The sequence below is a fragment of the Mastigoproctus giganteus genome, chromosome 11 (genome assembly GCF_048544385.1).
Source record: "Mastigoproctus giganteus isolate SK-2022 chromosome 11, ASM4854438v1, whole genome shotgun sequence".
NCBI classification, from domain to species: Eukaryota; Metazoa; Arthropoda; class Arachnida; order Uropygi; family Thelyphonidae; genus Mastigoproctus; species Mastigoproctus giganteus.
In genome coordinates, this window is record NC_143585.1 from 136,835,475 (window position 1) to 136,852,755 (window position 17,281).

General features: G+C 37.8%; 1 protein-coding gene across 1 annotated transcript in view; it reads right to left on the reverse strand.

Moving 5' to 3' along the window:
- The window catches only part of LOC150078459 (neuroglian-like), a 442,449-nt gene that overhangs the window by 205,663 nt on the left and 219,505 nt on the right, over window positions 1-17,281 (reverse strand). The window contains exons 6-7 of the mRNA XM_090385067.1: window positions 12,575-12,762; window positions 3,103-3,256 (exon numbers count right to left, since the gene is read on the reverse strand). Of these exons, the coding sequence (XP_090241193.1) occupies window positions 3,103-3,256; window positions 12,575-12,762 (342 nt within the window). The remainder of the gene's footprint in view (window positions 1-3,102; window positions 3,257-12,574; window positions 12,763-17,281) is intronic.

Genomic DNA, 17,281 nt, shown 5'->3' on the forward strand with positions numbered 1-17,281 from the left:
CCCAACCTCGACCCCAAAATACATCAAACCACCACCCCAATCTTGAGCGAGAGAATACAAAACGTCCGTATTTTTAAAACAATTTAACTGCTATAGGACCAAATAGATACATAGTGAATGTATACTTTTAATACTTTAAAACTAATATTATTAAGACATAAAAACATTAAGAATCCTCTGAAATATTAAGAGGCTAAGGAATTTTGTTACTTCCCTGAAGCAGACGGGACTTTTCAATGAGAGTCATGATCACAGGAAAGTGAAACTGCAGGTATTGGGGGGGGGGGGGAATTTTATAGCATGGAGATTAGTTGCGATCCTGGTGCATGCGCGTGAAGGACCATGAATCTGAGATGGGGTAGGACCGACATACATTGACTGACTTTTGATATAATTTAATTTCAAGTGTCTCCGAAATTAATAGTTTGGTGTAATCATGTTGGATGCTGAGAATTTTTGCTTCGTTGAATAGAAAGATGTGGTCTTCACTGATTGCATGGAATGGAGTTCTGAAGCCGAGGAGTGGGATGAGAGGACAGATGTTGACTGTTGTCTCATTCTTGTATTGAGTACTAGTGGATCCGTGGCATGAGGAGTTGCAATCCTTGCAAGATACATAGTAGACTAAGTCATTTAATTGGAATTTGTATGTGGATTGGACTTCATGGTTTTTTAGGGCAGCATGTAGTTTCGTTGTGGGTTTGGCTATGATTTTGAATTTTGTGTCTTTGAAAATACTATTTAGTTGTTTGAACCATTGTTCAATATATGGTAAAGCAATAAAATATTTTTTTATGTTATTATTGTTGATAGCAGGAGAGGTATTACATAATCTGTTTATTGCTTGTATCCTTATTTTTGTTTATAATGGGTAGGGGTAACCCATTATAAATGAAATGCAGTACCCACGGTTTCACTTTCCTGTGTCAAAAAGCCCCGTCTGCTTCAGGGAAGTAGCAAAATTCCTTAGCCTCTTAATATTTCAGAGGATTCTTAATGTTTTTATGTCTTAATAATATTAGTTTTAAAGTATTAAAAGTATACATTCACTATGTATCTATTTGGTCCCATAGCAATTAAATTGTTTTAAAAATACGGATGTTTTGTATTCTCTCGTTCAAGATTGGGGTGGTGGTTTGATGTATTTTGGGGTCGGGCTTGGGGTCCATGGATTCCCGATTCCGTGGTGCATTGGATCACTGATCTTGTCTACGAGAGAGTGGAATACAATTAATCGATTCGTATAGTTATCCAACTATGGAGTGTATTAGCACCGAAGTGTTCTGCAAAACACCATGGAGATAATTCTTCCATTTTTAAACTAATTTACTTATAACGTAGAATTTATTGAGCCATTGCTGCTCTGTTATCCATTAATTAAATAAAAATGCTGCATGAGTGTGTCATCTCATTGAGAATATTAACAAGATCATCATTAGATTTCAAGGAGTTCTCCACCCCACCTGGCCCAGAGAAGTAGTAGTGTTTCCCCAGTCCACAAAGATATGACAGACAACTATAGACCAGTCAGTTTGACTGGTCTATAGTTGTGGGTAAGATCACAGAGTCTCTAATTAAGGATATAATACAGGCCCACTTCAACAGGAATGGTGTCCTTAATGGATTGCAACATGGGTTTATGAAAGGAAAGACTCGATGACCAATCTAGTTAATTATTAGGATGAAGTCAAAAAAGAAGTGGATGCAAGAAGAAACATTGACATTATTTACCTTGACTTCTGTAAAGCTTTTGATATGATTCCCCACGAAAGGCTATTATATAAACTGGAGCAAATTGGGATTAATGGCAAGATCCTTCATTGTATCAAGGGCTGGATAAAAGAGAGAAGATAGAATAGAGTAGATGATAGAAGATAAATGGACATACTTCAGGGTGGACCAGTGCAGTAAGTGGCATCCCTCAGTGATGGGACCACTTCTGTTTCTTATCTTTAAAGTTTTCTGAAAATTTAAAGTTAGAAAGAGTGATTAAAGACCACAATGAGACATTTTTCTTCAAAATGAATTAGAGCAGTTATACAAATGGTCTGAAAAACTGAAGTTTAATGCTTCTAAAAATAGCATTCTGCACCTAGGGAACAGAAATTACAAATTAGGGGAAGTAGGGTTAAAAATGTCCATGGCAAAAAAGACTTAGGAATTACAATTCAGTTAAACATGAAATTTTCCACACAGTGTTGGCTAGGAAGGCACATAGTTTCTTATCTATGATATATATAGGACTTTTTCAAGTAGGGAAAATGATGATGAGACTGCATTTAAAATATCATGTTTAGGCCTGGATGCCACAATTGAAGAAAAGGTCTGAACCCTTTCTATAAATTCTACAGAAGTTTTATTATTATTAGCCATATGGTACAAGGAAGCCTGAGGCTTATGCTGCACCAGCCAAAAAAAAATTCCCGAGTTACCCCCGAGAGAGAGAGAGAGAGAGAGAGAGAGAGAGAGAGAGAGAGAGAGAGAGAGAGAGAGAGAGAGAGAGAGAGAGAGAGAGAGAAGTAGAAAGTAATCACAAAGAAAGAGAAGAATGATGATATCCAGCTCAGGACCCTGGGTTTGCCAAGCCCATACTCACCATATGTGAGCCCCCGGGGTTAAGTTACAGGACATTCTAGAAGTTCCTCACCAATCTGGACACTCTTCCCTAAAGAAGGGTATCAAGATTGTAAATGCATTGCAATTAATCAGGTGACATGCCATTTATCATGCCTACAAATAATGCATTATTTACCTAAGTAAATAAAACACATCACTGGGTAAACAATGGGTGTAAGAATAACTTATTGGTACAATGGATTTGGGATCAACAAAAACTATATCTTTATAAATCTTAACAATACTCACTGCAATACATGATGGAATTTATTGTGATGGGCCAGTATACATTTATATATAGATGGCTTGTAGTAAATATTTTCTGCTTTGCTTATAAACACATACATATATTTAGATATCACTGAAGCATATATAACTCAGAAATAAATGGGGGGAGTAAAAATAAAGGATAAGTAAATATAGAGTAAAGGAAGCTCTTATAATTATAAAGGGAAAAATATTTTCCATAAGAACTTTTTATTTTACCTATTTATACTACGAAGTGCTCCACTATTTGACTGAATAATCCAAAATATTGTAGGTTTTGGAAAACCAGAAGGAGGGTTACAATCTAGAGTGAGAGGATCTCCTTCCATCACATATACCTCTTTGGGATCTTCATCAGAAAAGGAATTAAGTTCTGTAATTAAAGTAGAGAAGATTATAAAATCAATTAGTTAATAAGTGTTATTTAGTATTCATTATTACTTTAAACAGCACAGTAGTGATGAACTCTTTTGAAAATTACAGTAAAGTATTTCCAATAATGGAAGTAATGCATACAGTTGACATGAAGGGAGGTATTTATATACACATTATTTCTAAGAACATTAAAATAGCAAAAAAAAAAAAAAATATATATATATCTATCTATATATATATATGCACAGATTACTTTAAAGATACAAACAGAAATATAATGCATAAATGCAGTATACCAGCTTCTCTCCCATGCTGAAATAATAGAATACAGAGCCTTAATCTACTCATGACCATATTAGCACATGGTATAAGTGGAGCAATATAAACTGGTCAGCACAGGTATGCTGTCATAAATAGCACTCTTATTTAAATTAGCATTAGTAGAGGCATATGATGCAAGAAAGAAAGCTTATGCAGCATCAGCCAGAAAAAAAAAACAAAAAAAAAAACTTCCATTTCACCCCTCTGTTCGTTTGAAATACCTGTTCAGCTGAGTCTTAAATTTATTTAGGCTATCAACTTCCACAACAAGGGATGGAAGTCTGTTCCACCAACCAACTACCCGCTGGCTAAAGGCAAATTTCTGCCCATCTATCCTACATCTATCTTTCCTCAATCTGAATTTTCAGGTGATTATTCTGAGCAAGAGGAAGAATCCCATCGGCATTGAGCATGCTCAAATCATTCAGGACTTTATACACCTCTATCAGATCCAGGGACCCGTAATCTAGCCTGGTTCGTACAAGTGCACGGTAAAGCCGTAGAAGAGGGCATCGGTCCGTACCCCAAGATGTAGAGGAGAGAGAGCGGAGAATATTCAAGCCTCTTGTGCATTTTGTACGGAGTTGACAGATGTGATCCAGAAAGGTCAGCTTTTTATCAAATACGAGTCCCAAGAATTTTGTGTCCGCCGCTACTGGAATAGCATTTTGTCCAAGCCTTAATTCAGGTTCAGGATGAAGATTACACTTACGACAAAAGTGTATGCAAACGGTCTTCTGCGGGGAGAACCTGAATCCATTAGATAGTGCCCATGAATTTAGGCGATCAATGGCTTTTTGCAGTTGTCTTTCAATAACCCTCATGTTGCATGACTGACAAAATATGCTAAAATCATCAACATAGAGGGCACTGTTTACAGTTGGAGGAAGTTGTTCTGTGATGGAATTTACTTTGATGGCGAAAAAGCGTGACACTTAATACTGACCCTTGTGGTACTCCCTCCTCTTGGCTGAAGGAACGAGAGAGTGAGGAACCCACACGAATTTGGAAAGATCGATTGGCTAAAAAGTTTTTAATAAAAATGAGGAGATACCCTCTAAGACCAAGGCTATGCAAATCTTTTAAGATGCCAAATCTCCAAGTTGTGTCATACACTTTCTCCATGTCAAAGAATACAGACACCAAATGTTCATGTTTTAGGAAAGCATCCCGGATAGATGTTTCCAGTCTAATAAGATGGTCCAGAGTGGACGGGTTCCTTTGGAAGCCGCACTGGATGTTGGAGAGAAGGTCATTTGATTCTAAATACCATATTAAACGAAAATTAACCATTCTCTCCAGGATTTTGCACAGACAGCTAGTCAGAGCAATAGGACGATAATTAGTAGTGACTTTTGGATCCTTTCCTGGCTTAGCAAAGGCAAGAATGATTGCCTTGCGCCAGGAATCCGGAAACTGCCCTTCAATAAAGATTCTGTTATATAGAAAGAGCAGATGATCCATAGATTTTGGTGAAAGATGCTTAATCATTTCATAATGGATGCCATCTGGTCCAACAGCACTTGCTATGGAAAGAATGAGAGCTCTTTTCAGTTCCTGTATAGTGAATGACCCATTTTAGGGATAAACGCTCTTAGACTTAAAATTAAGTGCCTGTTTTTCGATTTTATGTTTCAGGATCAGGAACTCTGGGGAATACGAAGATGTTGCAGAGATGTTAGAGAATGTTTCCCCAAGAGAATTGGCTATTGCAGTTGGATCTGCAATAGCGCATCCATTATAATCTAGGATTGAAGAAGTGTGGGATGTATATTTTCCCTTCATTTTCCGGATTTTATCCCAGACCAACTTAGTACTAGTGGACTGAGTAATTGATGAAGTAAAACGAATCCACGACTCCTTTTGACTCTGACAGCAGATGTAGCGTGCTTTGGCTCGTGCACGTTTAAGGGCTATAAGGTTGGTTGTGGTAGGATATCGGTGGAATATCCCCCACACTTTGTTTTGAGCCTTTTTTGCTGATGTGCATTGTGAATTCCACCATGGTTTGGGAAATGGCGGAAACTGGGCAGATGTTTTTGGGATGGCATTCCTTGGACGATATTTTCTGTAGTGTACATTACTGCATCATTAATAGGCTCCTGACTGACGGTACTGAGGTCAAAATTTGCCTGATGTTGGAAGGCAGTCCAGTCAGCCTGATCAGTCTTCCACTGTGGTAACCTGAAAGGAAGACACGGTCTCCCACTGTGTAACAAGGTTATCACAGGGAAGTGATCACTTCCCAAGTGAGTGAAGGGAGTAGAGAAGGGGAGCAGATAGAGAGATCAATGGCAGAAAATGTACGGGTAGGCATGTGGAAGAAGGTGTTTGTTCCAATATTTAGAAGGGAAAGGTCACTGTCATTTAGCATACGCTCTATGACTCGTCCCCTTCTACTGATGCTAGCACTACCCCACAGGGTGTTATGTCCATTAAAATCCCCGAGAAGTAAGAAAGGGGGAGGCAACTACAAGATCATCAAGATCTTCCTGGGAGATGTCAGTCCCAGGTGGCAAATAAATAGAGCAGATGGTTAATAAAAATACCACTGTAAGGTGAATTGCAACAGCCTCTATAACTAGCAAGCGCTGAACTGGGGTCTGGTTGCCCACAAGGATAGCCACTCCTCCATGAGCAGGACAATTCCGCAATTCTATCCTTACGAAAAATTGTGATGTTATGCATGGTGGGATCATCATTTGCCTTTAGATAAGTCTCCTGCAAGCAAAAGCAAACTGGCTCATGCTTTTGCAGGAGCACCTTGATGTCATCAGTATTTCGCCGGAATCCAGGACAATTCCATTGTAGGAATTTAGCCATTATTTTGGCTTGGTAAGTCCATCAGGCGGCTTCCGAGGTGCTGAGGGCTAACTTTTGTCAGTCTTGGATTTTTCTTTTTTGGGGAAGAATGGACACTGTCCCGTGTCCATTTCTTCCTCCGCAAAGAGTTCCAAGACTGATTCGTCCGGTACCTCCTTATTCTCTACATCTATTGTTTCTGGTATTACGGGTGACTCTTCCGAACTTTTTAGCTTTTCTTTACCACTTGGTTTTGGTAGTGGTTGAGCACTAGGAGGTACGGATATAGGAGTGGCAGCCGATTGTGTTTTTTTGGTTGGCTTTTGTGAACTCAATAAATAACGTGCAATCGGAGTGAATGACTCTCTTGGTGGTATAGTCATCTCAGCTTGTGTACCAATAGTACACTTAGCAGAAACCTTCTGGGCATGTGAAGGTTTCCCGCTATTTATTGGTTGGATACGTTTTCTGGCCGCTGGATAGGAGATATTCAGCTCTGTTTTTAGTTTTTGGATTTCTTTTTCATCCTTCCAACGCTGACATGCTCTAGAGTAGGCGGGGTGCTCTCCTTGCCAATTCACACAGATCGGTTTTGAAGCGGAACATTCCTTGCTCTTGTGGTCTTTAACACCACATCGAGCACAGGCAGGGTTACCACGACAAGATGTTTGTGACTGGCCGTATTTTTGGCATCTAAAACACCTCAGTGGATTTGGGATATAAATCCTCACTGGGCAGTTTAGATAGCCTGCCTTGATGGAACTTGGAGGCCGTGGGGTGTTGAACGTGAGGATAAGAACTCGGGTAGGGACGAAAAATTCCCATCCTTTCGTATCAATATTCTCTTGACAGCTGTCACTCCTTGGTCTTTCAATTCAGAGCAGATTTCTTCTTCGGAGAAAGTGGGGTGTTGGAGGCCGTGGGGTGTTGAACGTGAGGATAAGAGCTCGGGTAGGGACGAAAAATTCCCATCCTTTCGTATCGATATTCTCTTGACAGCTGTCACTCCTTGGTCTTTCAATTCAGAGCAGATTTCTTTTTCGGAGACATGAAGAAGGTCCCACTCTGATATAACACCTCGTGAAGAATTCAGAGTTTTGTGGGGGGTTACGGTGATAGGCATTCCCCCTATGGATGTAGAGTTCATGATTTTTGCCGCTTGTTTTGTGGTAGAAGCTTCGACCAAAAGGTCGCCAGAAAGCAGTCGTTTTACAGATTTGGGTGATCCTGCCAACACTTCTAATCCTTTCTGGATAAAGAAGGGTTGGCAGGTGCCCAATTGACTGCTCTCCGGTCGAATGGAGAATGAGGAAGAGCAGTGTCACTGATGGTGGTGTATACTCAGTTCTGGCTCTTTTCTGCGTCATCATCTCGATTAGGTAGGGGCCTTGTTGGGGCCCTAGACGAAATAGGAATTAAATTACTCATATGAGTAAGATAAAAATTTCAAATGCCCTAAGTACATAACCCACCACGGAGCCCTACGAGGGAACGCCCACTCGTGAACTAGCAGGTCCTGCGTACACAAATGGGATGCCAAGTTAGCTTAGGAGCACCATACCCACATTTCCAATAAGCCTTAACCCATCCCAGGACCAAAGGGAGGGAGACTTATTGGAGCGCAGTTGGCCCAAGCAGTAAGAACCACCCGCTGATTGATCCCAGTCGGACTGGTCCGGGACCACCCGTCTTGTCGAAGCAGGAGCCAAAGTGGTGTATTAAGGCTGGGCCCCTCGACCACCATGATCCCCCTTTCCGAATTCCACATGTCGCGGCGCACAGCTGCCCACACCCGATAAACCACTAGGTGGCAGTGATCACAGTGTACTCATGTGAGATTTACTTAAAAATGTAACTAACATCAAGGATAATGGGAAAGGTTTTTGCTTTCATAAAGGTGACTACAGTGGTCTGAGACAGTTTTTAAATTCTATACAATGGGACCAACTGATGATGCTACCAACAGCAAATTATAAATAGGAAACATTCGAGAAATTAATCTTGGAAGTCACTAGGCTTTCCATATCAACTAAGAAATACTGTTCAAGGTTGAGACTTGTGGCAGAAAAGAAAAATGCATGGGATGCATAAAAATTATCAGGCAACACAGAAGCCTATGGTACATATAAACTAGTCTAATAAAGTCACAAAGAATGTTAGGCAAGAAAAGGCAAATTATGAGAAATCTTTGGCAATGATTTGAAAAGAAAAACAGCAGAGACTTCTTCATTTACGTAAATTCTAGAAGTAAGGGGATGAATCAGATTGATCCACTTGATATCAATGGTTCAATTGTTGATGATCCTGCTCAGGTAGCTGACAAACTGAATGAGTATTTTGCATCTACATTAACACATAAGGAGTTATTCAAGAAAGCGAATGCCAGATGTTTATCAAACTCTAACAGGGAGTTAAATGATTTTGTAATAACAGAGAGCAAAGTGAAGGAGAAATCGTTGAAGTTAAACATAAGAAAGGCATCTGGGGTGAATGGTATCTATCCAGTTATATTAAAGGAGGCAGAAAAGGAATTAAGCAAACGGTTAGCCACAATTATGAGAGCATTCTTGGATTCAGGGAAGTTCCCTATGGACTGGCGATGTGCAAATGCATCCCCAATTCACAAAAGGTGATCAAAGCATACCACAAATAATTACAGACCTCTTGGTTTAACTTCTGTTCCAGGTAAAATAATGGAGTCACTGGTTAAAGAAGCATTGCAGGATAATCTTGACAACATTGTAGTTATAATTCACACACAGCATGAGTTTAAGGGGAAGACTTATCTGATCAATTTGATTGGATACTATGATGTGATCACAAAGGAACTGGAGGCAAAAAATAATTTTGATATATACTTCGACTTCAGGAAAGCTTTTTATACTGTTGCACATGGAAGACTGCTGTACAAATTGGAACAGTATGGCATTAAAGGCAAGTTGCTGCTTTGGATAAAGGGATGGTTTAGTAGGAGAAGACAGACAGACCGGCAATGAGGTATATAAAGCCTTGAATGGTTTGAGCAAGCTCATTGCTGATGGGATTCTTCCTCTGGCTTGTATTACACACTTGATGGGGCATAATTTCAAAGTGAGGAAAGTCAGTCGTAGAATAGATTTTTGGAAATTTGCCTTTAGCCAGCAAGTGGTTGAAACCAACTCCCATCTGTTGTTGTGGAAGTTGATAACTTAAATAAATTCAAGGAAGAACTGAACAAACTTTTGGAGAGAATAGATGAGTGAAATGGGAAGGGTGTTTTTTTTTTTTTTTTTTTTGGCTGATGCTGTATAAGCTTGTTTTCTTGCATTATAAATCTCTACTAATGCTTACCTAGGGAAAAAAAAAACAATGGACAATAGCAAAACTAAATTTTTGAATGTATAACAGCCTGTTTTACCAGTGTACACCATACTGTAAACAACCGAATGTATATATTACTTATATTTTATTAAAAAACTCAATTATTGTACAATAACATCTTTTATATAACAGACACCAATTAGTAAGCACAGTAGAACATTGGTTATCTGGAAGTCAGTTATCTGGAATAATTTGAAAGGCTGATTTTATCTCTTCTTCTTTTTTTTATTTATGGTATCTTAGACAAATGTTTATTATGCTACAAGAGTATTTCTGTCTGTTTTTTTAAGGAGCATATCTGTTGAAATATTGGATTAGGACTGATGGGTTTTCTTGGAAATCATGAGTGATAGAGTTTAGTCATTCTCTTCAGTGAACCCAATTTTCCATGACATATTTTTCTCTCTTCATTTCATATTATGTTTAGTTTAGCTCCAGATTTGGTAAGAATAATATCGGCCCAAAACTATGCGATTTATTGTTTCTCTCAGTTTCTTTATGGTAAAATGTCAATGAAAAGAAACAGTACCGAAATGGGCAGAAAACCAGGAAGAATGTGATATAATCAAATTGATATCATTAAGCAATTAATGATATCATTAAGCTAACTGGAGAGAGTTAGCAGCAAAAAATAGGTCACAACAAACAAAACAAAAAACGATCGAATGTTATTTTAAAAAATTACTTAAAATTTTTTCTATATAAATTCTGCAGTAAAATACCTATCTGAATATGTAAATTATTCCGGATAACTGACACTCTATTGTAATTATTTTCATTTTGAAGTTTTTTAATTTGATTGTGACATTTAAAAATCAGTCATACTTTCTAATGAATGCAACTTTTTTTATGGAACACAGACTATGTTATACTGAAGGCACAAGGTGCCTCAGTATAACATAGTCTGTGTTCCATAATAAGCATTTCCTTTAAATAAAATATGCTATTATGAGAGCATATTTTATTAAAAGGAAATAACATATACTATTATAATACTTAATGTTTAGAAATTTTATATGTAAAAATAAGAATAACTGTGATAAGTTACTTTTTTTTTTAATATGGACTGTGAATAAAATTGCTGTAATTGGTGACCCCAGTACAGAATATAAATGTGCTGGCTACTAGAGTTTTCTGGTTATCTGAGTGCTGGATAACAACTTTTACTATACTACTAACTGTTTTAATAGCATAAGAGCGTAATACATCTCAAAGTGTGGGTGCACGTGTGTGTGTGTTAGCTGATTGCCAATTCTGTCAACTGTGTCTGTTCAACTTGACTAGTGTGTCACAGTCTATAACAGTACACAACTGATTGGTACCGCATTTGTCAGCTTATAAGACGCTGCGGCATGGAAGACGAACTCTAATTTTGGAACGGTAAATTTAAGAAAAAAAAAAACTTCTTTTGAAAAAAATTTATTGTTAATACAATGGAAATTTAAAATTCAATAAAAATAAAACACAAAAGCCAATAATGAAAAGTTTTGGAATATTACTCTTATTATTTTAGTATTATTCAACTTCAGATTACTGAAGTTGAATATTGTTATTGTTATTTGGTTTTTTTTTTAGGAGCATTAGCAACTAAGGCCATATTGCTCCGGGGATACGCGGTAGTCATTCCCTGACCTTTCCGCATCCTCCGTATTTGGTGGGAACGGGCTCAAACCCCAGTCTAATCAAGAAGCGTGTGCTACGCACTGCTGCTCCTGCCCACCTGGCTATGGAGGCACCTGAAGTTGAATAATTGACTTGATCATCATTATCCTCAACATCATCGTTATCATCATCCTCTTCACTAGTATCACTGTCACTCTCATACAATTAGCATTAGCATTAGTAGAGGCATATGATGCAAGAAAGCAAGCTTATTCAGCATCAGCCAAAAAAAAAAAAAAAAAAAAAACACAACCACTACTCCCATTTCACCCCTCCGTTCTTTCGAAATACCTGTCCAGCTGAGCCTTAAATTTGTTTAGGCTATCAACTTCAACAACAAGTGATGGAAGTCTATTCCACAAACCAACTGCCCGCTGGCTAAAGGCAAATTTCCGCACATCTATCCGACATCCGTCCTTCCTCAATTTTGAATTTATGCCCTCTCAGGCGATTATTCTGAGCATAAATGATCTTCTGCATCATCTATTTATTGCATTACTTATACCACGTTTTTTATAGGGCTTGACCACAATTTCAGTCTTAACATCATGCCATGACTTCAGCACCCATTCACAATATTTCGTTCTGCTGCTCTGTTCCCATGTTCTTTGGCATATTGTACTACTTTAAGCTTAAATCCAATAGTATAATTTTGCCTTCTTGATGCGCGTGCCATTGATTAGGGCTTAAATGTATAACTGGAATTCACTTGTTACTCCAACAGCAGCCGGATAATTACTGAAAAGTGTACTAACCTATAGTAGGTAATTATTCGTTAACTACTATACGTTAACTCTCGGTTTTACGCATGTGCCGTATTGCTACTTTCGGCTTCCAAGACGCAGGGCAATTTTTAAAGGTATTTATAAGGGAAAAAAGTGCATCTTATAAGCCGACAAATATGGTAATTAATGAAAATCCTATTCTGAGTCTCAAAATGCAATTTGGCCGAAAATACTTTGACCCACTTAAGATGTTTTTCCACATAGGATGTCTAAAATGCTCTGATGCTTTCCAAAACATCTAAAGCCGATTTCAAGCATATATATATATATGTGCCTGAAATGTGCATGTTCACCCATGCACATTTCAGACATGCATAAATCATTTCAAATTTTATTTCATCTCCTTTATATAGTGTGGACATATTCTGTCCATAATTACTGCTTACCTGATTTGCGGAGGTGGACAGTATTAGAAACAGCAGTACCATATATATTTTCTGCATAACATCTATATAAACCCTCATCTATGTCATCAGGTTTAGTGAATAGTAAGGTTCCTCTGTGCTGCTGTTGACTGATGCGTCTATCATATGAAGTATAGTCAAATTCCTCTCCATTTTTAGTCCACCTGTATCTAAACCATGAAAGTTAATAATATATTAGAATCTTATCTTTGAAAATATAGGAGAGAAAACAATATTCATTTACACAATAAATAAATAAATAAAATTTTTTCCATTGTTTCAACTGTGTCTCATATTGTGATCATTCTTCACAACAAGTTACCATGTATTGCACTACCTCGAATAAGTAACATTTCACTAATAGAGAAAACTATTCTTCTCTAACAATGCCTTTACACTACTTTCATAGTTTTCATTTAAGAGCTATCCATGGTGTATCATAGATAATTTTAAGCTCTTATAATATTATGCCTCATTGCATTTGGATTTATTATAGTATTATCACAAACTTTTTGACTTCTCTCATATTGCGGGATTAACTTCACAAGTGGGTTGTCGTGATGGCAATACCAGGGTACCTGCCCACCCGCCGATGATAGGCCAACAAGCCTTGAAATGGTGCCATCTGTGTCTTTTCTATTAGTGAAGCGTTACTTATTCGAGGTAGTGCAATACATGGTAACTTGTTGTGATGGATATCACAATATGAGATACAGTTGAAACAATGCCTTTACACTACTTTCGTAGTTTTCATTTAAGAGCTATCTATGATGTATCTACACCATTAATTAATAGATTATTTTACACTCTTATAATATTATGACTCGTTGCATTTGGATTTATTATAAATTTCAGAGATATAAAAAAATGAGAGATAACAAAAACAAAAGTAAATATAAGACTAAAATATGTGAGTTATTGATACACAGTAAGCCTTGGTCAAGGGGCCAAAAATTTCTTATCTATATACTGCATAATATTTTTATGCATTACCATGAATTGAAGCATATGATGCAAGAAAGCAAACTTATACAGCATCAGCCAAATTCCAATTCAGCGGTGTTTATATCTGTTAGACACCATGTCTCTGATATCCCAATAATATCTGCCTTTGATGCCTTGATCAGCACTTCAAATTCATCAAATTTATTTACTATACTTCTATCATCGGTGTACATGCAAGTAGATCAAGAAAAACAAAAGTAAGACTAAAATATGTGAGTTATTGACATATAGTAAGTCTTGGTGAAGGGGCCAAAAATTCCTTGTCTATATAGTGCATAATATTTTTAAATTAGACTTAAATGAGAGTTACAAGGTCAAGATAGCTCCTAAGAATTTAACCAGCTTAGATTTTCAATCAGTACCTAAGAATTTATTCTTCATCTTGGTGATTAGCAGACTGTGAAAAAAAAAAAGGTAAACTGCAGCCATTATCAACCCACTGCAGGATGGAAGCCTCCTTAACAATTCATGTTGAGGGAAATAGACCATAATCTGCCATGCTCATCTGGTGCGGATTAACAGATCGACTGTATTTAGCAGTCAGGGGCTTAAACCCAGGTATACCCAAGGAGCGTGTGCTACTGACCGCTCCTGACCACTCGCTACGGATACCCATAACCAAAAGGCGAAGTCTGCTAAAGATTTAATGTTAATAAGATTCAATTTGTTTGGTTTAATGGACATCATCCCAGAGAATTTTAAGTAGTTTACAAAATGGGATAACATTGTTTAAAAGGATGGCATTTTCTTGGCTCAATTCCTTGAGGGTGGCTAAGTGGTATAAATGATATCATCTGCAAATGAGAAGTAAAGTTTTGAAAAAAAAAAAAAAATGAAAATAATAGTGAGGCTTTTGCTGCATCAGCCAAAACCAAATTTCTGAGAGTTTCTGTGTGTGCATGTGTGAGAGAGAGAGAGAGAGAGACTCAGAAGTAGAAGGGAATTACCAAGAAAGAGAAGAATGATGATATTCTGATATCCAGCTCAGGATCCTGGGTGTGCCAAGCCAATACTCATCAGATGTGAGCCCCTGGTGTAAAATTGAATGCGATATGTAGGAATCTATGCTATAGAACAATTTTTAAGAATGCTACAGCTTGACTGATTAGAAAAGAATTCTAATAGCTTACATAAAAGGAATCACCAAAGCTATGAATAAGTAAGGTTTGATAATATTACAAATAAGCAGGTGAGATAGTGTTCGTTTACTTTTGCTTTGAATTTTGTACATAAAAGTGCAAAAGATTCTCCTGCCACTGTTACTACAGATACCTCTAAAATTCTAGGATGGCACTGCTTGTAAACAGCTGTCATATTGCACAAATTCTTTTCTAAGCAGTTAAACTATAACACTTGTCAAGAGATATGTTGTTATTTGGTTTTTAGGAGCATTAGCAACTAAGGCCATATTGCTCCGGGATATGCGGTGGTCATTCCCTGACCTTTCCGCATCCTCTGTATTCGGTGGTGACGGGCTCGAACCCCGGTCTAATCAAGAAGCGTGTGCTACGCACTGCTGCTCCTTCCCACCTGGCTAAGGAGGCGCCACTCAAGAGATATGAAAATAAGTTTTCAATAAAACTAATAAAGTTGAAGTTATAAATCAGGGGTCAGCAACCTGTGACTCTTTGAATATGTAACTGCAGCTCTAAATTTTAGCCCACATGACAAGACCGCCACAGAGCAGGCACTGGTGGTGACGTAAATATAACATTAGTGTTATGGTCCATTTCCCTCAGCATGAGTTGTTGAGGAGGCTTCCACCCTGCAGTGGGTTGATAATGGCTGCACTTGACTTTTTTTTTTAAGTTGCAAACACTTTTCAGTTTAGTTTGCCTGTGTATCGTGAGCATTAATAAATAATATTTCAAAAAATATATATTTTTAATAAAACATTTTCCCACTATTCCATTTCTTAAAAAACTCCCCCCCCCCCCCCCAGAGCTGAAGTGTGGCTCTTCGGATTCTTTTTTTTTTTTTTATTAAACCAAAAATGGCTTTTCACTCAAAAAAATGTTGCAGACCCCTGTTATAATTGCATCGAATGCATCAGAGAACTGTGAGCAAAACCACAAATTCTGTTAACATGTCTACACTATATGTCTAAAGATGTCTAGCGGGGTCAATGCATAGGCGAATAGCCACTGTTATCCATGAGAACTGTAGCCCAACACAGGATTAGGTAGGTGGCCACAATTCAGTACTTTTGACACTGTTGAGCATGGAAGACTACCATATAAATTGGAGCAGTATAGTATTAAGGGTAAGTTGCTAAATTGGATAAAAGGGTAGTTGAGTGAGAGAAGACAGAGAGTGGTAATCAATGGATGCTGCTTTTCGTGGACCAATATTAATAGTGGAGTCCCACAAGGTTCGGTGTTGGGCCCACTGTTGTTTTGTATATTTATCAATGATATCGATGAAGATATATCAGGCTTAATGTCCAAGTTTTCAGATGATACAAAAGTTTGCAGGGTTGTTAATGACAGTAAAGACAGCATGCTACTGCAACAGGATCTGGAAAAGTTAGGCAGATGGGCTGAGAAGTGGCAACTGAAGTTTAACATTGACAAATGAAAAGTACTGCATATGCGTAGCAGTAACCTCACAGAAATGTACCAACTGTGTTGTACTACACTTAGGGTGGTAGAAAATGAAAAAGACCTGGGAGTAATTGTGCAGTCAGATATGAAGTTTTCTGAAAAATGCAGACAGGCTGCCAGAGCAGATCATGGGGTATTGTCAATTATATACAACAATTTTGCTAGTAGGGAAAAGGAGGTGATAATCCCTTTGTATAAGGCAATGGTCAGGCCACGCATTGAGTACTGCGTACAAGTCTGGTGGCCTCATTTTGGGAACAACAAGATTGTTGTTCCCAAACAAGATTGGTGAGGGAAACAAAGGGGTCCTCTTACCAAGAAAGGCTTATGTTCTGCAAATTGCAGAGGCTGGAGACTAGGCACCTGTGAGGTGATTTGATTGAGGTGTACAAGGCCTTGAATGGGTTGAGCACACTGAATTCTGATGGGATTCTTCTGCTTGCTCAGATTACATAGCTTAGGGGGCATAAATTCAAACCGAGGAATGAAAGTTGTAGAATAGATGTGCAGAAATTTGTCTTTAGCTAGCGGGTGGTTAGTTAATTGCTGGAACAAATTTCCATCTGTTGTTGTGGAAGGTAATAGCTCAAATAAATTCAAGGAGGAACTGGACAAACTTTTAGAAGGAATGGATGTGTGAATTTTTTATTTTTTTATTTTTGGCTGATGTTACATAAGCTCATACCCTTACTTTCTTGTATCAGATGCCTCCATTATTATTACTATTAAGAAACTCAGATAATTATCTAGTATCCCCCCCCCCCATCATATGAATTTACCCGATGTCTATTTTTAGGCATAAAGCAAAAAAATATATATTTTTTTTTTTCTATAATCTTTAAGAAAATCAGGGATTACTGAGTTAGGACAATCAGTAAGAGTTCTTGATATGCCTAACTGACAGTTTGTTGTATGAGAATGGAAATCACTAAATGGGAAACGCATTGAAAAGAAAGGAAAAAACAAAACACCGTTCTAGAATTCTGAAAAGAGTATCCACAAGATAGAAGCTGGAAACTCAGAAGACAAACATCAGGATCCATCCAATCCAGCTATGGCCTTTGAAGGATAGAAATCAATA